Source organism: Dasypus novemcinctus, chromosome 10 (assembly GCF_030445035.2).
Source record: "Dasypus novemcinctus isolate mDasNov1 chromosome 10, mDasNov1.1.hap2, whole genome shotgun sequence".
Taxonomy (NCBI): domain Eukaryota; kingdom Metazoa; phylum Chordata; class Mammalia; order Cingulata; family Dasypodidae; genus Dasypus; species Dasypus novemcinctus.
Window position 1 is genome coordinate 2,392,898 of NC_080682.1, and position 21,949 is coordinate 2,414,846.

The window sequence follows — 21,949 nt, forward strand, 5'->3', positions numbered from 1 at the left end:
CGCAGGCCTGGGCGGGCACCTGAACATGGCGATGAGCAGGTTCATGAGCAGCACGTTGGTGACCAGCAGGAAGGCCACGAGCAGCAGGATGACCAGCCAGTTGGCGTAGAGGTTGGGGCAGGAGGGCGAGTCCTCCAGCAGCAGCGGGTGCACGGAGCAGTTCACGCGCGCCTCTGAAATGCGAGCGGGTGGTGGGTTGGGGGGCTCGGCCCGGCCTCTGTCCCCGGGACCATCCTCGTGTCAGCACCAAAAGCCCCCGGGTGGGAAACCCCCTGGGTCTCGGGCAGCGGGGGGCGGGCCACTCAAGCTGCTCCCACTGCCCCGAGCCCTGCGGCTGAGCCAGGGCCCTTTGAGGGGACGGGGAGGTGGGGGCATCTGATTCGAGGAAAAGGGAAGGGCCAGCTGTTGAGGGGGTGTGGGGAGCCGGCCCAGCCAGGGGAGGCAGGCGCCTGCTGCGGGACTCGTCAGGGCCATTGCCGGGCCAGCGCCCACCACGGGCCTCCAGGCCAGAGCGAGTTTGCACGTTTCCCAAGCGTATCTGAGCCCGGATGCCCTGGACGCTGAAGGCCGCGGGCTCAACCTGCTGCACTGGAGGACGCTTCGGGCTGTGGGCATGCGTGTCCCCGTGGGGGCTGCTCCGGCCTGCCCCGAACCTGCCCCCTTGCCGCCCACTGCCCCGCAGGGCCAGCCCTGGAGCCTGCCCTCCCCGGGCACGCCGGGCAGCCCCGTGTGCGCAGGGCATGAGCGGGCGCGAGCGGGCGGGGGTGAGCGCCAGCCCCTGGCCCTGCTCCTGACTGACCCGCAGCCCTGTCCCGCTCTGGCACCCCCAGGATGGGCCGGCGCCAGGCGCAGAGCCACGTGCGAGGCTGTAAGTGTGCGGCATGGCAGCAGCTCCACACTGAGACCCCGAGCCCCTGCTGGGGCGGAAGTGCGGCTGGAGCGGAGGACGGGGCTGCCTTCCCCCGCGCGTCCCGGCCCCTGCTCTTCAGAAACCTTTCTCGGGGCGGAGGGCTGGGGGCCTGGGGAGGTCGGGCTCCCTCTGACCATGCCTACCAGCCAAGGTGCACCTCAGCTCCAGGGGGGGCCGTGAACCCTTCGTCCACCAAGGGGCCCTGCCTGGGGGCAGTGGGGGTCGTGGTCCCCCAGGGCAGGGCCGACTGCCGGAAACCTAACTCAGAAACATGCCCCCGGGAGGCCGCCCGTCACCCGTGACCCGTATCTCTGGGCACCCGGCAGGCCTTGCCACGGGCCCCTCCCCACCCCTGCGGCCAGTGGGGTCAGGTCCCGTGGCGCGCTGTGGCCCCTGGTGACCTCCATGCCCTGGCTCGAGCCTGCAGCTGCCCACGCCAGCGCCAGCTGTGCGCCCACCTTGCTCCAACTCACCAGGTCCCGGCGCCTGTGCTGCGCCCACCCGCCATTGGGGTGCCCCCCCCACTAAGACCTCGGCTGCCAGGGCTCTCCCTCTGGCATGGCGCCCACTCCTTCTGGAAAGTTTCCAGCAAGCTGGCCACAAGGGAGGACAGAGGCCAGCCGAGGGGCCCCGGCCGTGGTCAGGGCCAGCCCAGGATGGGCCGCGCTCCACCACGGGGCCCGCCCACCCCACACCCCCCCCCAGACGCAGGGCCGCTCCTCCTGCCTCAGCTCCCAGCCCCGGGCCAGGTGGGGGTGCGACCCCCAATCAGCCGGGAGCTGCCCAGGACCCTGCAGTTGAGGCGCCTTCTCCGGGGCCCCCCAGGCCTTCCTGCTCCCAGCCGGCTCCAGGCCGAGGCCCCCCATACCCCAGCGGGCCCAGGGGAGTTCCCGGGGGACACCAGGCAGGGGTCCCACTCCAGCAGGCACAGGCGCCCAGGCCCTGCTCCCGGCCCGGCTGGCCCCCCCGGCCCCTCCTCTGGCCGCCCCTCCCAGCACCCCCCCACCGTCGATCTCGTCGAGCGGGATCTGCCCGAAGATCTGCAGGTAGGGCCGGTAGAGCACGCGGCGGAAGATCCACTCGAGGCGGCTGTCGTGCGGGTGCAGCAGGGCCTGCGTGGCCACGCCGTAGGCCACGAGCCACACGCCCAGGAAGAAGAGGAAGAAGAAGACGTCCTTCATCTCCTCGGGGGGAGAGGCGCGTCAGCAGGCCGCCCCCGGGCGGGGAGAGGCAGGTGTGGGGGGGGGGCCCCGGGGCAGGTGGGGAGAGGCAGGTGTGTGCAGGCGGGCGGGAGAGGCAGGTGTGGGGGGGCGGCCGCCAGGCGGGGGGCGGGGAGAGGCAGGTATGTGGGGGCGGCCCCCGGGCGGGCGGGCGGGGCGCTCACCATCCGCTCCACAATGACGATCTTGGGGCCCAGCTGCTTGTGGACGGCGAAGATGTGGATGAGCCGCAGGGCGAACACCATGAAGTCCAGGGCCAGGATGGTGCGGCCAGCCTCAAAGGCCGAGGGCAGCATCCTGCGGAGGGCGCAGCTGGGTGCTGCAGCCCCGCGGGGGCCCCCGGGCCCCGACGGCACCCACCCCGGGCTCCCACCAGGCCCCGCGCCCACAGACCTGCAGGTGACGCCCACGACGAACAGGAAGATGGCCACCAGGTCACACTTGTTCCAGTTGTCCTCCACGTAGAGCGTGAACTTCTTCACCAGGCGCGTGTCCTCGTCCGTGAAGAAGCCCTGCAGGGCCGCGCAGCTCAGACAGCCCTGCCCGACCAGCTGCGGTCGGCAGGGATCACGGCACGGGATCAGGGCTTAGCCTGCGAGTAGGGATCAGGGCTCTGCCTGTGACTAAGACTAGAGGTCATTCGGAAGGAGAATCAGGCTTAGTTCTGGGATGAGGACTGAGGTCAGTCTAGAGTTTGCGTCAGGGCCGTTCTACGAACCAGGGTCCAGGATCAATTTACCTTCAGCATTCAGACTTAATCTATGATTAGGGTCAGGATTCAGACTCTGGCTAGGGAGACCATGGTCAGGCTCATTTTGGAGCTTTGGTCAGGGCTCAGTCTAGAACTGCAACCAGGGCTCAGTCTGTTGCTAAGGTCAAGACTCAGTCTAGAGCTAGGATCTGGGCTCAGTCTAGAGCTGGGATCAGGACTCAGTCTGGAGCTGAAGTCAGGGCTCGTTCTGGAACTGGAATTGAGGATCAGTCTGGTGCCAGGATCAGGTTTCAGTCTAGAGCTGGGATTGGGGCTTAGTCTGGAACTCAGATCAGGCCTCAGTCTAGTGCTAGGATCAGGGCTCAGTCTAGAGATGGGCTCAGGGCTCAGTCTGGAGCGGGATCAGGGATCAATCTGGAGGTGGGATCGGGGCTCATCTGTACCCAGGATCAAGGCTCAGGCAGGTGTTTTACAGGTGAGGCAGCGCCAGAGGGAGCGCGGGCCTGGCCTCCACCCACCTGCCGGATCTCCTCCAGCACCAGGGTGAAGACCCAGAAGTAGAGGGTGACCTCGGGCCCCGCCGGCGGCGGCGGCCGGAAGTCCACCAGGAGCACGTGGGCGAACAGGAAGAGGAACGCGAAGTACATGACCACGTTCCCCAGGAACACGGTCACCGGGGCGCCCCAGAACTTGCGCCAGCGCGTGAGCAGGAAGGCCCCGCGCGGGCCTCGGCCGCCCGGTGCCCTCGACGCCTCCGCCGGCTCGTCCGCCCTGTGCCGCAAAGGAGCCGTGGCGGTGAGGCCTCTGCCCTACCCTCTGCCCCACGCCCTCTGCCCCACGCCCTCTGCCCCAGCCTCTGCCCCGTGCCCTCTGCCCTGTGCCCTCTGCCCCACACCCTCTGCCCCAGCCTCTGCCCCGCGGCCTCTGACCTATGCCCTGTGCCCTGCACCCTGTGCCCTCTGCCCTGTGGGCTCTGCCCTGACCTTAGCCCTGCGCCCTCTGCCCCCCGCCCCCCCGGCCCCCAGCCCCTACCGGCAGCCGCCGCGGCCCAGCAGACTCTTCTCGGCGTCCACACAGCCCTGCTCCTGGGCATCCTCGGGGCCCGTCCGCGGAGGGGTGTCCTCGCTGTAAATGACACTCTCAGGGCCGGGGACAGGCCCCGGGACCCCCACCCGGCCCCGAGCCCCCACAGTGGCGTCGTGGGCACACCCAGAAGGGGCGAAGGCGAGGTGCCCAGCCGGGCGCAGGGACGCGGGGGTGGCCACCCGCACCAGCCGCGCCCGGGCCCCTGCCCCCTCCCCGGGCGCCGATACCTGAAGGCGATGAGGTTGGTGTAGACGAGCGCCGGGCACACGAAGGCGCCCAGCAGGCGCACAACACCCGTGCCCGTGGCCATGTCCCCCCACCAGATCTTGGTCAGGAAGGCCTGGAGGGGGGCAGGGCAGGTGGGTACTTGGGGGCCCGGGGGGCCTGGGGGTGTGGGAGAAGAGCATGCCCCACGCCTTCCTGGCCCTGAAGCCCCCTGGTGCAGGCGGACGTCGGGCAGGCGGGCAGCGGCCACAGGTGGTGGGGTCAGTGGGCCCTGCCTGCCCTGTGCCTCCTGCCCCTCCCCTGCCCCACCCCTGCCCTTCACCTGCCCCTCCCGTGCCTCCCCTGCCCCACCCCTGCCCAAGCCCCACCCCTGCCCATGTCCCACCCCTGCCCTTCACCTGCCCCTCCCCCGCCCCTGCCCTTCACCTGCCCCTCCCGTGCCTCCCCTGCCCCACCCCTGCCCAAGCCCCACCCCTGCCCATGTCCCACCCCTGCCCTTCACCTGCCCCTCCCCCGCCCCTGCCCTTCACCTGCCCATGTCCCACCCCTGCCCTTCACCTGCCCCGCCCCTGCCCTTCTCCTGCCCCACCCCTGCCCATGTCCCGCCCCTGCCCTTCACCTGCCCCGCCCCTGCCCTTCTCCTGCCCCACCCCTGCCCATGTCCCGCCCCTGCCCTTCACCTGCCCCGCCCCTGCCCTTCACCTGCCCCGCCCCTGCCCTTCACCTGCACACCGTCGTGGGCAAAGAAGGCCTTGCTGTCGGCCTCGGCGGCCAGGTGCAGGCAGGTGGTCCTGCTCCAGCAGCGGTTCCTGCGCACCAGCAGGGCGAAGGCGCACTCGGCGCTGCTGCTGTAGCACTCGGAGAAGAGCTCTGGGGGGGGGGAGGCGGTGATGGATGGAGGCTGCACCCGGCGCCCCCATTCCCCTGGGGAACAGGCAGCCCCTGCCAGACGGCAGCCGGCCACACCCGCCGGGCTCCACGCGCAGCGGCTTGCCCACACCTGAACCTACAGAGCCCGCGGGGCGGGGCCTCAGGTGCCCTGGGGCGACCACCTGGGGCAGTCCCGGGGGTCCCGGGCTGGGAGTCCTCTCCGCACCCAGGGCCCCCCGCCCCCCAAAGGGCCCACCGCCTCCGTGCCCTGCGGCGCTCACCCAGGGCCAGCTGCTCGTACTTGGCCTCACGCAGGGAGCGCGCCGCTGCCGCGTCCGTCGCCAGGTGGGACATCTCACGGATGATTTTGCAGGCAGCCAGCGCGGCGGCCACGCCCTCCCGGCCCTAGGACGCAGAGTCTGAGGGGCCGGCCCACTACGCGCCTGGGGCCCACCCCAGCCCGAATGCCAGGGCCGCCTCGCACCCCGCCCTGGCCCTGAGGGGGCCACGGACACGCACCATGGCCCAGAAGTAGGTGGCCATCTCGTGGCGGTGTCGCAGCACTGCCCACAGGAACAGGTCCCGCCAGGGCTCCGCGCTCCTCTGCCGCAGGTCCAGCGTCCACTTCTGCCCCGGGGCCCGCTGGGCTGATCCTTTCTCCTGGGGGGCATGGACGTCGGCTCCTAGCCCGCCTGGGCCCTGCCCTGCCCCCCTCACCTCCCCCACCTCCCCGCCTTGCTCCCCCCACATCGCCCTGCCCTGCCCACCCCCCACTCCCCCACTCCCCTGTTCACCGCCGCGCACGGCACCCCCTCACCTCCCTGCACGGGTCCCACCCGGCCCCCCTTGTCCCCCCCACCCGCTCATCGCCGTGCACGGCCCCCCCCACCTCCCCGCTCGTCGCCCCACCGGCCCCGCTCACCGCCGCACACGCGCCCCCCGGCCGGCCCTCCTGGTAGAGGCCGCGGCAGGCGTCGTGCAGGAAGTCCTTGAGCACGCGGGAGACCTCGTGCAGGGAGAAGGCGGCCGCGCCGTCGGGCGGCTCACGCGTGCCTGGGCCCGCCAGTGCCAGCCGGCCCTCGTCGAGCTTGCGCTGCAGCAGCCTGTAGAGCAGGCTCTGGGGCGGCGTGGCGCGGTACAGCTGCTGCAGCCGCCCGAGCGTCAGGAAGTCCGCCACGTCAGCACCGTTGTCCACGAAAAGGCGCACGAACTCGGGCTTGTCATTGACCAGCGCGTCCATCATGACCTCCTCCAGGTCACGGGACTGGGCCACGGTGCGGGGGGAGCAGGAGGGTGAGGCGGGCGGAGCAGGGAGGGTCCCGCCTGGCACGGAGCCTACCCCCACCCCTAGCTGCCGGGCACCCCAACCTGTCCTGCTGCAGCCCGGGCCTGGGGCCGGCCTAGAGGGCCCGTGGGGCGGGCAGCCGTGGTGCTGGAGCATGTCCACTGTCCTCGGGGCACTGGCAGACCCTCTGAGGCCCTGACCCAACCCCAGGACCCCGCCTGCCCCCATCCTCCACCAGGCCCACCCCAGCAGGACGGGGCCCCGGCGTGGGGAAGTGGCAGCACCTTCCACTCCACGTCCCCGTTGAAGATCTCGCTCTTGGCGAGGTCGGCGCGGCCCCAGGCTACGGCCAGCTTGAGCTCGTCCAGGTAGTCCCGCGCCTCCTGGCTCTGACTCTTGCAGGCTGTGGGCAGGGCCAGCAGGAGAGGTCGGGGGTTCACGGGGCTCCGGTGGGGGCTGCCTCTGCTCCCTTGCACTCACATTGGCCCAGGACACGACGGGGGACACAAGGGGCACCGCTTCGCACGACATGTCCCCCTCAGGTGTCAGAAGGTGGGAGAAGACCCGTGTGTCCCCCCTGGGTGAGTGGACGCGTGGACTGTGGTCCACCCAAGCAACGCACTACTACTCAGCCCTGAAGAGGGAGGTCGTGCTGGCCATGCTGCCACACGGACCGGCCCTGCAGCCCTCACGCCGAGGGACAGGCGTGGGGCACAAGGCCCAACACTGGGGCTCCACTCCAGGAACCTCCTAGAGTGGCACAGCCGCTGGGACCGAGAGCAGAGGCTGCCAGGGGCTTGGGGGCAGGGGGCATGGCTAAAGGGCTGTGGACTTCCCTGAGGGCTGACAGGAAGGTCCCGCTGCTGGCCAGTGGGGATGGCAGCACAGCATGGCCATGAAATTGCACTTAAAAATGGTTAAAATGGGAAAATCTAGAGAACTTTCTATTATGCATGTCATCACAATTTCAAAAATGAAAAAGAAGTGCAGCCCAAGCCGAGGGTCAGCTTGGAGCCTGGGTGGCCACAGGGTCCTGCTGGATGGTACAGCCGAGTGGAGAGGGCGGCCGGGGCCTGAATGAAGGAGGGGCCTCAGGGGCGCTGTGGCTGTCGGACATTGCCTCGCATGGAAAATCAAGCTCCCCCCAGGCTGGGCAGCAGGTGCTCTCAGCTGGGGCCTCCCCGCACAGGGAAGGGCCGTTTTGCCTCTCTTGCCCCCAATTGGATTCAATCTGATTGAATGTTTGGCGATGGTTGTGACGGGGAGGTTCATGTTTTAATGTCGTATAGATGTTTCCACAGTTAAAAGAAAATAAAGCAAAAGAAACAATGGGACAGTGGGAATTAGTGTAACACATGAGCCAGGATTGGATCTGATGATGGAGGAGAAAGTGCCCAAAAGGACATTTTTGGGATGATGGACTGAAAGCTTTCCATTGATGTTCAATTTCTTGAACTTGATAACTGCATCAAGGTGATTACATACATGGAGTCTTTGCTCTTAGGAAATGTGCATGAAAGTAGAAGTGTCCAAGGAGCATGATGTGTGCAACCTGCACTCATATTGGTAGAGAGTGGAATAAGACAAATGGAAGATGGATGGATGATTGATGATGGATGAATAGATGATGGATGGATGCATGATGGATGCATGATAGATGATGGATGAATGGATGAGGGATGGATGGATGCATGGATGATGGTGGATGGATGGATGGATGGATGAGGGGTAGATAGATGGATGATGGGTGGATGGATGATGGATGGATGATGGATGATGGATGGATAATGGTGGATGATGGATGGAAGGATGAGGGATGGGTGATGGATGATAGATGATGGGTGGATGGTGAATGATGTTTGGATGGAAAATGGATGGAGGGGTGGATAATGGATGAATGATGGATGGATGATGGATGATGGATGATGAATGGATGATGGATGATGGATAGATGATGGATGATGAATGGATGGGTGGATGATGGATGGATGGTGGATGATGCATGGATGATGGTAGTTGATGGATGATGGATGGATGGAAAGATGAATGGATGGGTGGATGATGGATGGATGATGGATGGATGGGTGGGTGGATGTGGATGGATGATGGGTGGATGATGAATGGATGGGTGAATGACAGATGGATGATGGATGGATGATGGATAGATGAATGGATGGTGGATGATGGATGAGTGGATGATGGATGGATGATGGATGGATGATGGATAGATGATGGATGGTCAGATGGGTGAATAATGGATGGATGATGGATGGATGATGGATGGATGGAAAGATGATGAATGAATGGGTGGATGATGGATGGATGATAGATGATGGATGGATGAGGGGTGGATGGATGGATGCATGGATGATGGTGGATGATGGATGATGGATGGATGGATGGATGGGTAGATGTGGATGGATGTATGGGTGGATGATGGATGGGTGGATGGGTGGATGATGAATGGATGGATGGTGGATGATGGATGGATGAATGGGTGGATGATGGATGGATGGATGGTGGATGATGGATGATGGATGATGGAGGGATGATGGATGATGAATGCATGATGGATGATGGATGGATGATGGATGGCTGGATGATGGATGAGGGATGGATGGATGAGGGATGGATGATGGATGGATGATAGATGATGGGTGGATGATGAATGATGGTTGGATGGATGATGGACAGAGGGTTGGATGATGGATGGATGATGGGTGGATGATGGATGATGGATGGGTGGATGATGGATGGGTGGATGGGTGGATGATGGATGGATGATAGATGGATGGATGGTGGATGATGGATAGATGGGTGGATGATGGATGGATGATGGTGGATGATGGGTGGATGGGTGGATGTGGATGGATGATGGGTGGATGATGGATGATGGATGGATGGTGGATGATGAATGGATGGATGGGTGGATGATGGATGAATGATGGTAAATGATGGATGATGGATGGATGATGAATGGATGGGTGGATGATGGACGGATGATGGATGGACAGTGGATGGATGGATGATGAATGGATGGGTGGGTGATGGGTGGATGGATGAGGGCTGGATGAATGGAGGATGGGTGAATGGATGATGAATGGATGATGGATGGATGGATGAGGGATGGATGGAAGATGGATGAATGATGGATGGCTGGAATGATGGTGGATGAGGGATGGACGATGGACGGATGATAGATGCTGGGTGGATGATGAATGATGGATGGATGGGTGGCTGATGGATGGATGATGGATGGATGATGGATGGATGGGTGGATGATGGATGGATAGATGGATGGTGGATGATGGATGATGGATGGATGGGTGGATGATGGATGGATGATGGATGATGGATGGATGGATGGGTGGATGTGGATGGATGATGGGTGGATGATGGATGGATGGATGGTAGTAGATGATGGATGGATGATGGATGGATGGATGCATGGATGATGGTGAATGATGGATGATGGATGGATGGATGTTGGATGGATGGATGATGGAGGGATAATGGATGATGGATGAGGGATGGATGATGGATGGATGACAGATGATGGGTGGATGATGGATGATGGGTGATGGATGTATGGATGGTGGATGATGGATTGATGGATGGGTGGATGTGGATGGATGATGGGTGGATCAATGGGTTGATAATGGGTGGATGGTAGATGATGGATGGATGGGTGGATGATGGATGGATGATGGATGAATGGATGGGTGGATGATGGATAGATGAATGGGTGGATGATCGATGGATGATGGTAGATGAAGGATGATGGATGGATGGATGGATGAATAGATGGGAGGATGATGGGTGGATAATAGATGATGGATTATAAACAGATGGGTGGATGATGGATGGACAATGGATGAATGGATGGATGGATGGTAGATGATGGATGATGAATGGATGGATCGGTGGATGTGGATGGATGATGGTGGATGGATGATAGGTTGAGGATGATGGATGGATGGGTGGATGATGGATGGATGGATTGGTGGATGTGGATGGATGTGTGGATGATGGATGGATGATGGATGATGGATTGATGATGGATGGATGGATGATGGGTGGGTGGATGATAGATGGATGGATGGTGAATAATGGATGGATGATGGGTGCATGATGGATGATGGATAGATGATGGATTATGGATGATGGATGATGGCTGGCTGGATGATGGTTGATGATGGATGGATGGATGAGGGATGGATGATGGATGGATGATAAGATGATGGTTGGATGATGAATGATGGATGGATGGATGGAGGGGTGGATGTGGATGGATGGATGGGTGGATGATGGATGGATGATGAATGGATGATGGATTGATGATGGATGGATGGATGATGGATGATGGATGGATGAGGGATGGATGGAAGATGGATGAATGATGGATGGCTGGATGATGGTGGATGAGGGATGGACGATGGACGGATGATAGATGCTGGGTGGATGATAAATGATGGATGGATGGGTGGCTGATGGATGGATGATGGATGATGGATGGATGGATGGATGGGTGGATGTGGATGGATGATGGGTGGATGATGGATGATGGATGGATGGATGATAGTAGATGATGGATGGATGATGGATGGATGGATGATGAATGGATGAGGGAGGGATGGATGCATGGATGATGGTGAATGATGGATGATGGATGGATGATGGATGATGGTGGATGATGGATGGATAAATGGATGGTGGATGATGGATGATAGATGGATGGGTGGATGATGGATGGATGATGGATGATGGATGGATGGATGGATGGATGGGTGGATGTGGATGGATGATGGGTGGATGATGGATGATGGATGGATGGATGATAGTAGATGATGGATGGATGATGGATGGATGGATGATGAATGGATGAGGGAGGGATGGATGCATGGATGATGGTGAATGATGGATGATGGATGGATGATGGATGATGGTGGATGATGGATGGATGGATAAAGGATGGATGGATGTTGGATGGATGGATGATGGAGGGATAATGGATGATGGATGAGGGATGATGGATGGATGATGGATGGATGATAGATGATGGGTGGATGATGGATGATGGGTGGATGATGGATGTATGGATGGTGGATGATGGATTGATGGATGGGTGGATGTGGATGGATGATGGGTGGATGATGGATGATGGATGGATCAATGGGTTGATAATGGGTGGATGGTAGATGATGGATGGGTGGATGATGGATGGATGATGGATGAATGGATGGGTGGATGATGGATAGATGAATGGGTGGATGATCGATGGATGATGGTAGATGAAGGATGATAGATGGATGGATGGATGAATAGATGGAAGGATGATGGGTGGATAATAGGTGATGGATTATAAACAGATGGGTGGATGATGGATGGACGATGGATGAATGGATGGATGGATGGTAGATGATGGATGATGAATGGATGGATCGGTGGATGTGGATGGATGATGGTGGATGGATGATAGGTTGAGGATGATGGATGGATGGGTGGATGATGGATAGATGGATTGGTGGATGTGGATGGATGGATGGGTGGATGATGGATGGATGATGAATGGATGATGGATTGATGATGGATGGATGGATGGATGATGGATGATGGGTGGGTGGATGATGGATGGATGGTGAATAATGGATGGATGATGGGTGCATGATGGATGATGGATAGATGATGGATTATGGATGATGGCTGGCTGGATGATGGTTGATGGATGGATGGATGAGGGATGGATGATGGATGGATGATAAGATGATGGTTGGATGAGGAATGATGGATGGATGGATGGAGGGGTGGATGTGGATGGATGGATGGGTGGATGATGGATGGATGATGAATGGATGATGGATTGATGATGGATGGATGGATGATGGATGATGGATGGATGGGTGGATGATGGATGGATGATGGATGGATGGTGAATAATGGATGGATGATGGGTGCATGATGGATGATGGATAGATGATGGATTATGGATGATGGATGGATGATGGCTGGCTGGATGATGGTTGATGATGGATGGATGGATGAGGGATGGATGATGGATGGATGATAAGATGATGGTTGGATGATGAATGATGGATGGATGATGGATGATGGATGACGGATGGATGGGTGGGTGTTGTGGGCGATTAAGGCAGCATGCATAGAATCTACCTTTCAGCAATGCCGGTAACATGGCCGCCCGAGCTGATACAATAGCTTAGGTCACCCTCCCCCTCCTTTACAGAACCAGTTCCCGCCAAAAGTTCTTACCTCAAATCTGCCTCCCGCCCTAGCAACAGCAGCGGCCAATCCCAGACCGCCACCTATCCTTACCCACCACCCCCCCTCCTCCCTAGAGTATATATGCTCAGTCCCCTCAATAAAGTTTTGCAGCTTGATCAGAATACTGTCTTGCTGTCGTTCCTTGTGTCTCTCTTGTCCCATACCATTCTTCCCTCCTAGAATCCGGAGCCCCCGTTGATCGTCCCGCTGGCCGGGACAAACTGGTGCCCAACGTGGGATGTGAAACCTCTGAGGGATAGAACGCTGCACTAAAGAAGAGAGCGCTCTCACTCACCATACCCGGGATCGCCATGAGGGAACTCGCTCGTGAGACAGATCCGTCACCCGAGATCGCCACGAGGGACTCGCTCGTGAGACAGATCCGTTGAGAAATCAGCCAATGTCGGCAAAAAGAAGAAAGAAGAAAGAAAAAAGCAAAAAGGTAGGCTCCCCCCTCCCCCACCATGGGACAAGGAACTTCCCAACATAGTTTATATATGAAACAATTGAAAGAGGCACTCAAGGCACAAGGAACTAGAGTTAAGAAAAAGGATCTCACACGCTTTTTTGAATTTTTGTTAAAAACCTGCCCTTGGTTTCCTCTAGAAGGTACCATAGATCATAAGTGTTGGAAAAGGGTTGGAGACTGTCTACAAGACTATTACAAAACTTTTGGGCCAGAAAAAGTCCCAGTTACTGCCTTTTCTTACTGGAGTCTTATTTCTGAAACCCTGAAAGTCCATTTTTCCACTCCAGACATTCAAGAACTTTGCAAAAAGGGAGAGGAAGCTTTGAAGGAGCACTCTCGTCCCGCTTCAGCATGCAGCTCAGTAATAATTAATATGCCTGAAAGCCCCCTTAACAAAAACCCCAATGAAAGTAGGCCAAATACCCCAACCAGTCAAGCTAGTCTATCACCCGATCAAGCCGAAATCGAACCAGAGGCTAAAACCCCCCTTCTTTTTGAAAGCCCAGAGACGAAACCAAAGGCTAAAATCCCTTCCATGTTCGAGACCAATTCCCTTCCCCCATTTCAGCCTCCCCCTATAATCCTAATTTTCCCGATCCGTATCCTCCTTTTTATCCAGCCGCGTCTCTGCCTCAATTCCACGCTTTAGAAAAGATAAAAAATCTCTGGCTACACGCCGATAACTTTAAAGAAAACTTTAATCAAGAGCGGCAGCTGGCCGCTGATTTACTCGCCGAACTCCGGTCGGCAACTCAAACCATTGCTACCCTAGAACTCCCAGAAAATGTCCACTCACCCCGCCCCCATTGTGCTCACCATACCTATGCTTTCCCAGTCACGCGCAGTCAGAGCAAAGACCTTGCTGCCAGCTCCCAAGATGGCGCCGCCAGCTTCCAAGATGGCGCCGCCAGCTTCCAAGATGGCGCCGCCAGCTCCAAAAATGGCGCCGCCAGGTCCCAAAATGGCGCTTCAAGTAGTGAAAGTGAGGAAGACCCCCCCAGCTCTGACGAGGGAGAACAAGAGGAAGTTAGTATTACACGGAGAGAGCAAGAGGAAGTTAGTACTACAACAACAGCTAAATATAAGAAACTTAGTTTAAAATACTTAGAAAAATTTAAAAAGGCAGTGAATGCTTATGGCGCCACCGCCCCCTTCACACTCGCATTATTAGAAACCATCAGTGAGAAAGAACTTACTCCCAACGATTGGTTTCAGTTAGCTAGAGCTGCCTTGTCCGGCGGCGATTTCCTGTTGTGGAAATCCGATTATGAAGAACACTGCAAAAAGTATGCCACCCGTAACGCCCGTAAAGCCACCTCTAAAAAATGGACATTAAACAAATTTCTAGGTCAAAGCCCCTACCATCAAAATAACAAACAAGCCCAGTTTCCCCAGCCTTATAGCACAAATACAAACAGCTGCGCTTAGAGCATGAAAAAACTTCCACAAAAGGGTGCTGCCACTGCCTTTCTCGCTAAATTAAGGCAAGGACCCGATGAACCATATACTGATTTCCTCAGCCACCTACAAAATATGGCTGAGCATTTATTTGGGGCCAGTGAGAGTGATAGTGATTTCATTAAACATCTGGCTTTTGAAAATGCCAACGCTGCCTGCAAGCCACAATTCGCTCTTTTCGCAATACCAATCTTAATAACTACATAAAACTTTGTTCTGGCATCGGGCCCACTCAAACTCTGGGAATAGCCATTGGCGCTGCCCTCCAAAATTTTGCAGCACAAACTAAGCCTCCTACATGCTATAACGGTAAACAACCTGGCCATTTTTCAAAAAATTGCCCCATACCAAGAGTCAATTCCTCCTCATTCATCTCTAAGAAACCCTCATTGCCACCCTCTATTTGCCCCCATTGTAAAAAAGGGTTTCATTGGGCATCCGAGTGTCACTCCCGCATAGATATTAATGGCCAACCCCTTAGGCCTAAGCCCCAGGGAAACTTGCAATGGGGCCAGCCCCAGGCCCCGACCAGAACAAACCCAGGGGCAGTACCGGTTTGTTCAACCTTCCCCAGTTGCAGTCCCTGCGCTCCCAACCATAAACCATGCTGCCGCATCTCAGACCTATGGAGAGCCACAGCAGGGAGCGCAGGAATGGACCTCTGTACCGCCTCCGAGTCAATATTAACCCCAGAAACCAGCCCTCTCCTCATACCCACAGGGATCTATGGGCCTCTGCCCCCAAATACCTTTGGTCTCATTTTAGGAAGAGCTAGTGTCACCCTGTGCGGGATCCAAATTATCCCAGGTGTACTAGATAATGACTTTAAGGGTGAAATACAAATAATTGCAACCACCTCAAACAATATTATTCATATTCCTTCTGGCACTCGAATAGCACAACTTATAATATTCCCCATTCAACATGTCAACTCAAACTTCAAAAAGCTCCAGCGCCCCACAGAAGGCCCTGGATCTTCCGATGTTTTTTGGGCACAACCAATATCCCATAATCGGCCCACCTTAAAACTAAAACTTAATGGCAAGCTATTTGAAGGAATCTTAGACACAGGAGCCGATTCCACAGTCATATCCTCAAGCCACTGGCCAAAATCCTGGCCCCTCACAGCCGCTGCCACCCACTTACAAGGAATAGGTGAAGCCACAAATCCTCTACGAAGTTCACAAACCCTAAAATGGGAAGATGAGGAAGGAAACACTGGTACAGTTATACCGTATAATATACGTATAATATCCCCCATCTCCCCGTTAATCTCTGGGGCAGAGATATTCTAACTCAAATGAAAATTTTTATGTGCAGCCCCAGCGATGTAGTTACTGCTCAAATGCTCAAAATGAACTTTCTCCCTGGCAAAGGCCTGGGCAAAACCAATCAAGGGATAAAGCAGCCCATCTCTATAACACCTAATACAACTAAAACAGGACTCGGGCTCTCTCAAAATTTAACCTGATGGCCATTGACATCCCTGTACCTCATGCTGAAAAAATCTGGAAATCCATGGAGCCAGTATGGGTTGATCAATGGCCCCTAACTCAGGAAAAAACCCTAGCAGCTATAGAGTTAGCACAGGAACAACTTAACGCCGGACATATTGAACCCACTCAGTCCCCTTGGAACACTCCCATTTTTGTCATAAAAGAGAGAACAGGTAAATGGAGACTATCACAAGACTTAAGAGCTGTAAACAAAGCAATGGTGCCCATGGGGGCACTGCAGCCCGGTCTCCCTTCACCAGTTGCTATTCCTATTGACTTTCACAAAATAGTTATAGACTTAAAGGATTGTTTTTTTTCCATACCGCTTCACCCGAAACAGGCAACATTTCGCCTTTAGTGTTCCTCAAATTAACTTCCAAGGCCCTATGCCCCGATTTCAATGGAAAGTCTTACCACAAGGCATGGCCAATAGTCCAACTTTATGTCAAAAATTTGTTGCCGACGCTATTAACCCCATCCGGCAACTATGGCCACAAATCTATATCCTTCATTATATGGATGATATCCTGTTAGCAGGTCAAAACTTGTCCAACCTACACCTTTATTTTTAAGACCTTCTAAAAAACTTACCTTCAAGAGGTCTTCAAATAGCCCCTGATAAGGTGCAAACTTCAAACCCTTTTTCCTATTTGGGTTTCGAGCTTTGGCACCAACAAGTTTTGACACCCCGCGTTCAACTGCGAACCTCCCATCTATTAACTTTAAATGATTTCCAAAAACTTCTAGGAGACATTCAATGGCGCCGCCCCTACCTAAAACTACCCACTGAAACCCTTCTGCCACTCTATAATATCTTAAAAGGTGACGCAAACCCCTCCTCTCCCTGAAGTGTAACTCCAGAGGCAATGCAAGCGCTTATCTTAATAAATCAAGCTATCCAAAGTCAAACCTGTTATCAAATAAATTACCACCAACCCTTAATCTTTATAATTCTAGCTACAGTTCATACACCTACAGGAGTTTTCTGGCAATCAAACATAAAACAGCAAAATGGACAAGGCCACCCATTGCTCTGGGTTCACCTCTCCGCTACTCCATCAAAGGTGCTCTCTTCATACATTTCTCTTATAGCTGCCCTCATAATAAAAGGTTGGCAAACTAGTCGCCAATTGTTTGGAAAAGACCCGATTCCCTTATCGTTCCGTACACTCAGGATCAAATCCATTGGCTCTCCCAAACCGACGACGAATGGGCTATCGCATGCTTTTCGTTTCCAGGCAATATTGATAACCACTACCCTGGTGATCCACTAATTCAGTTCACCAAAATCCATCAATTCACCTTCCCTAAAGTCACTAAAACAAAGCCCATAGACTCGGCCACCTTAGTCTTTACTGATGGATCAGCTACTGGGACTGCAGCTTACGTCATCCAGGGTCAAGCCTTTCCCATGCGTTCTCCCTATACTTCAGCCCAACTTGTCGAGCTCTATGCAGTCCTGCAAGTTTTTTCCCGCCTTCAAAACCAACCTTTTAATTTATACACTGATAGTGCATATATAGCCCAGTCTATACCGCTATTAGAAACCACTCCATTTATCAAGCCCTCCTCCACTGCAGTCTCCTTATTCTCACAGCTGCAAAAACTAATTCTCAAATGACTGCACCCCTTCTTCGTAGGGCATCTCCGTGCCCACCAAAGTCTACCAGGCCCTCTTGCAGAAGGCAACGCATTAGCAGATGCTGCCACTCAGCTAATATGTCCCAATCTTTGCAACTCTTTTACCTTAGCTTCCCAAGCCCATGCACAACATCACCTAAATGCAAACACTCTCTGACTAAAATTCAATATTACTAGAGAACAAGCAAGGGAAATTGTTAAAACCTGCAAAAATTGTGTAACCCAATTGCCAGTCCCTCACCTAGGAGTCAACCCAAGAGGACTTATCCCAAACGAAATCTGGCAAATGGATATCACCCACTTTGCCAGTTTTGGGCAACTCAAATATATTCATGTTTGCGTTGACACATACAGCAGATTTATTTTAGCTAGCCTACAATCAGGAGACGCTTCAAAACATGTTATCTCTCATTTACTACATTGTTTCACTATTCTAGGCCAGCCTAAGCTCATTAAAACAGACAATGGACTTGGATACACTGGAAAAAATTTTCAAACCTTCTGTCAAAAATTACAAATCGTACATAATACAGGAATACCATACAACCCCCAGGGCCAAGGAATAGAACGAGCACATCGCACCCTAAAAAATGCCCTGTGCCGTCTAGCTGATAGCACTCTCGATCTCACAAAACAATGCCCCCGAGATCTTTTACATCATGCTCTCTTTGTCCTGAACTTCCTAACTCTGGATCAAGAAGGGCACTCTGCAGCCGATAGGCACTGGCATCCCAAAACACAAACGCAACAAGCCACCGTTATGTGGCGCGACCATTGAAATGGAATGGGCCTGACCCTGTTATCATCTGGGGGCGAGGCTCTGTTTGCATATACGACCAAGAAAAAGAAGGCCCTCGCTGGCTGCCAGAAAGATTAATAAGACATGTTAATCCTCCACTATCGGAAAAAGCCCCTCTCCCCTTTAACAACAACCTTTCCAGGGAACAAACCCCTCCCTGAGAAAAGAAATTTTTTTTTTCTCTTCTAGCACGTCGCCAACAAAAAACCGCCAACCTTGCTGTAACCTGCGCGGAGAAACCTCATTGGATTTCAAGTTCCGCGCAGGGAATCCACATACAGCCTGCAACTTAAAGAAGCTCAGCATACAGGTTTGCTCCATCACTAAAGCCACATGAATTATTGCCACAATAACTATTGGCTCCTGCCAATTAGCTTTCTGGCATTGCTGTTCACAGCCGGATTAGCAACCGTTGCCCCAAAAGATTGGAACCTACTAGAAAAAACCCTTCTTGCCGAAACGTATTTGTGCATTGTAGGGTGCTTCACCCTGCTAGCTTGCTTCCTTAAACACCTACAGCCTCGGTCACATGGCCTTATTAAGCTCACTGCCGTTTAAGGCTGTCACCCTACATTTTTTCCTGCAAAGTGTGCTCAATAACCTAAGCACCACTTCCCTTGAAACTAACCCCCACCAGCCTTGGAATTGGTCCCTAATACAATGGGAAGGTTCAAAAATTGTAAATTCCACCATTACCGCGGGGGCACCTTCCTTTATGTTTAATGTCACTACACTGTTTCTCCCTGGCACTTTCCCCAATGCCAATAGCCGCTCCAGTAGTTCCCGTAGAGGAGGCCGTGCTGGCGTACGCCAAAATCTTAACCTCAGCCAGGTCTACATGTGCCCAGCCTCAAATCCTGGAAAAACCTATTGCAACACCCCCAATCAATACTATTGTGCATAGTGGGGGTGTGAAACATTAGCCACTGATTGGAAACCTAGTACCACCGATCAATATCTTACCCTAACACGAACTCCCCCTCACTGCAAACCTTCTTCCACTGATGGGCTCGGCCGCACTACCCCAGGGACCTGCATAGGATTGAATATCACTGTACAGCTCCCCAATAACCTCGCGTGGACAATCGGTCGAACCTGGGGTATCAGGCTCTAGGTATCAGGGACTAACCCAGGGAGTCTTATCATGATAAAAAAGGAAACAGTACGGCAACCATCAATCGCCATTGGGCCAAATGTAGTGCTCACTCCCCCTCCTCACCAAACTCCACCCCCATCCCCTCAAATCGCAACTACCCCTCCTCACAAACCCACCAATCAAGTCATTTCAGCCCATTCTTCCTTTGCTACCAGCCTAACACTGTTGCCCTCAAAAACTTCCATGGAGCCTAAACCAACTTATAACCCATTCTGGTCAGTGCTCCAAGCTGCCTTTCTCTCCCTAAACTCCTCCCAGCCCAACTTTACCCATAGTTGTTGGTTATGTTTTTCTGCCAACCCCCCTTTTTATGACGCTGTCACCCTTAATACCTCATTTAATACTTCAAACGAGGATAATCCTCCCCAATGCTCTTGGAATACAACAAAAATCGGCCTCACCATGCAATCTGTTATTCACTCCAGACATTGCATTGGTACTATCCCCTCCTCCTTTAATAAGGTCTGTGCACAGTCATCCTCTCCACCAACAGGTAAATTCTACATTCCCCCAATAGGGGTAAAATGGCTATGCTCTTCCACAGGGCTTACTCCTTGTGTATCAGCAAAAGCCCTCAATGAGACTAAAGAAGTGTGCCTCTTAGTAGCTGTGCTGCCCCGCGTCATCTTCCGTAGAGGAGAAGACCTTTATCAATACTGGGACGCACAACCTCCAACCGTATCAAGGAACAAAAGAGAACTTGTTATGGCTGTCACTATTGCCTCTCTTTTAGGTATTGCTGGCCTAGGTACTGGAACCACCGCTGTCGTTCTCCAAAAGCAAGGTTTGTTCCACCTGAGAGCTGCTACAGATGAAGATTTAGCACGCATTGAAAGTTCCATCACCCATCTCGAAAAATCCCTTTCATCCTTATCAGAAGTTGTTCTCCAAAACAGGAGAGACCTAGATCTACTCTTCCTTAAGCAAGGAGGGCTTTGTGCCACACTAGGTGAGGAATGTTGCTTTTACGCTGACCATTCTGGCTTAGTCAAAGATTCCATGTCCAAACTTAGGGAAGGAATTGCAAACTGCAAACGTGAGCGAGAAGCCCAAGGAGGTGCCTCCTGGGGATTCAACGGGATCCTTCCTTACATTCTCCCCATGTTAGGTCCCTTAATAAACATACTCCTTGTAATATCCTTTGCACCTTGGGCCATAAAAAGAATTATACAACTAGTAAAAGACGAAATTGATTCTGCTCTTAGCAGGCCTATTCAAGTGCACTATCACCGGCTTCACCTCGCTGATCAAGGTATATCTCTAAACTAACTAACTGCTGCCCACCCTCACGGGTGAAGAGCCCCCTCCTACAGGAACAGATATAACTCGAAACTATGCTTTGATTGGTACCGCTGGGTGCGAGGCAAAGCACTGCAAAGGAGGGTCAAAACAATTAAAGGCCATTTTCGAGCTCCTTGAGAAGCATGCCTCATTAGCATAGGGGTTCGCTCTGCGCAAATAAGGGTTCGCTCTGCGCGAATCCTACCCCAAATTCCCCTCCCCAGAAAAACAGAGCCACAAACAACATGGGGAATGAGGCCTCTACTTCCCCCAGCAGGTTAATGCCAAAAGTGTGCTCGATGAGCATTCTTCCTCCATCCTTTTGAAAAACAAAGGGAGGAGATGTTGTGGGCGATTAAGGCAGCATGCATAGAATCTACCTTTCAGCAATGCCGTAACATGGCCGCCCAAGCTGATACAACAATAGCTTAGGTCACCCTCCCCCTTTCTTTACAGAACCAGTTCCCGCCAGAAGTTCTTACCTCAAATCTGCCTCCCGCCCTAGCAACAGCAGCGGCCAATCCCAGACCGCCACCTATCCTTACCCACCACCCCCCCTCCTCCCTAGAGTATATATGCTCAGTCCCCTCAATAAAGTTTTGCAGCTTGATCAGAATACTGTCTTGCTGTCGTTCCTTGTGTCTCTCTTGTCCCATACCATTCTTCCCTCCTAGGATCCGGAGCCCCCATTGATCATCCCGCTGGCCGGGACAGGTGGGTGATGGGTGGATAATGAATGGATGATGGTGGATGATGGATGGATAGATTGGTGGATGTGGATGGATGGATGGGTGGATGATGGATGGATGATGAATGGATGATGGATGGATGATGGATGGTTGGATGGATGATGGATGGATGGGTAGATGATGGATGGATGATGGATGGATAATGGATGGATGGATGGATGATGGGTGCATGATGGATGATGGATGGATGATGGATGATGGATGATGGATGGATGATGGTTGGATGATGAATGGATGATGGATGGATGATGGCTGGCTGGATGATGGTTGATGATGGATGGATGGTGAGGGATGGATGATGGATGGCTGGATG

The 21,949-nt window shown here is 54.6% G+C and overlaps 1 protein-coding gene and 2 long non-coding RNA genes across 8 annotated transcripts in view; 2 read left to right on the forward strand and 1 right to left on the reverse strand.

Moving 5' to 3' along the window:
- Window positions 1-21,949, reverse strand: part of TRPM5 (transient receptor potential cation channel subfamily M member 5) — a 30,564-nt gene that overhangs the window by 3,225 nt on the left and 5,390 nt on the right. The window contains exons 8-19 of one of the 2 annotated variants that reach the window (XM_058304964.2): window positions 6,593-6,711; window positions 5,946-6,287; window positions 5,543-5,683; window positions 5,305-5,428; window positions 4,878-5,023; window positions 4,156-4,268; window positions 3,875-3,967; window positions 3,361-3,613; window positions 2,524-2,642; window positions 2,295-2,427; window positions 1,917-2,091; window positions 20-173 (exon numbers count right to left, since the gene is read on the reverse strand). In XM_058304964.2, coding sequence (XP_058160947.1) covers window positions 20-173; window positions 1,917-2,091; window positions 2,295-2,427; window positions 2,524-2,642; window positions 3,361-3,613; window positions 3,875-3,967; window positions 4,156-4,268; window positions 4,878-5,023; window positions 5,305-5,428; window positions 5,543-5,683; window positions 5,946-6,287; window positions 6,593-6,711 — 1,912 coding nt within the window. Of the gene's footprint in view, window positions 1-19; window positions 174-1,916; window positions 2,092-2,294; window positions 2,643-3,360; window positions 3,614-3,874; window positions 3,968-4,155; window positions 4,269-4,877; window positions 5,024-5,304; window positions 5,429-5,542; window positions 5,684-5,945; window positions 6,288-6,592; window positions 6,712-21,949 lie in introns of both variants that reach the window. The other variant, XM_058304961.2, reaches the window with a different exon arrangement.
- Window positions 79-4,792, forward strand: LOC139439780 (uncharacterized). The gene is made up of 3 exons (XR_011649825.1): window positions 79-2,144; window positions 2,328-3,637; window positions 3,868-4,792. It is a non-coding gene; the product is annotated as an uncharacterized lncRNA (long non-coding RNA).
- On the forward strand, window positions 6,185-21,552 carry LOC131279954 (uncharacterized). 5 transcript variants are annotated; one of them, XR_009187466.1, is made up of 6 exons: window positions 6,185-6,278; window positions 7,610-7,781; window positions 12,768-13,029; window positions 18,640-18,760; window positions 20,340-20,555; window positions 21,344-21,515. It is a non-coding gene; the product is annotated as an uncharacterized lncRNA (long non-coding RNA). The 5 variants fall into 5 exon arrangements; XR_009187465.2 differs by lacking the exon at window positions 6,185-6,278 and adding an exon at window positions 6,875-6,889; XR_011649824.1 differs by lacking the exons at window positions 6,185-6,278; window positions 7,610-7,781 and adding an exon at window positions 6,875-6,889 and having other exon boundaries at window positions 21,344-21,514.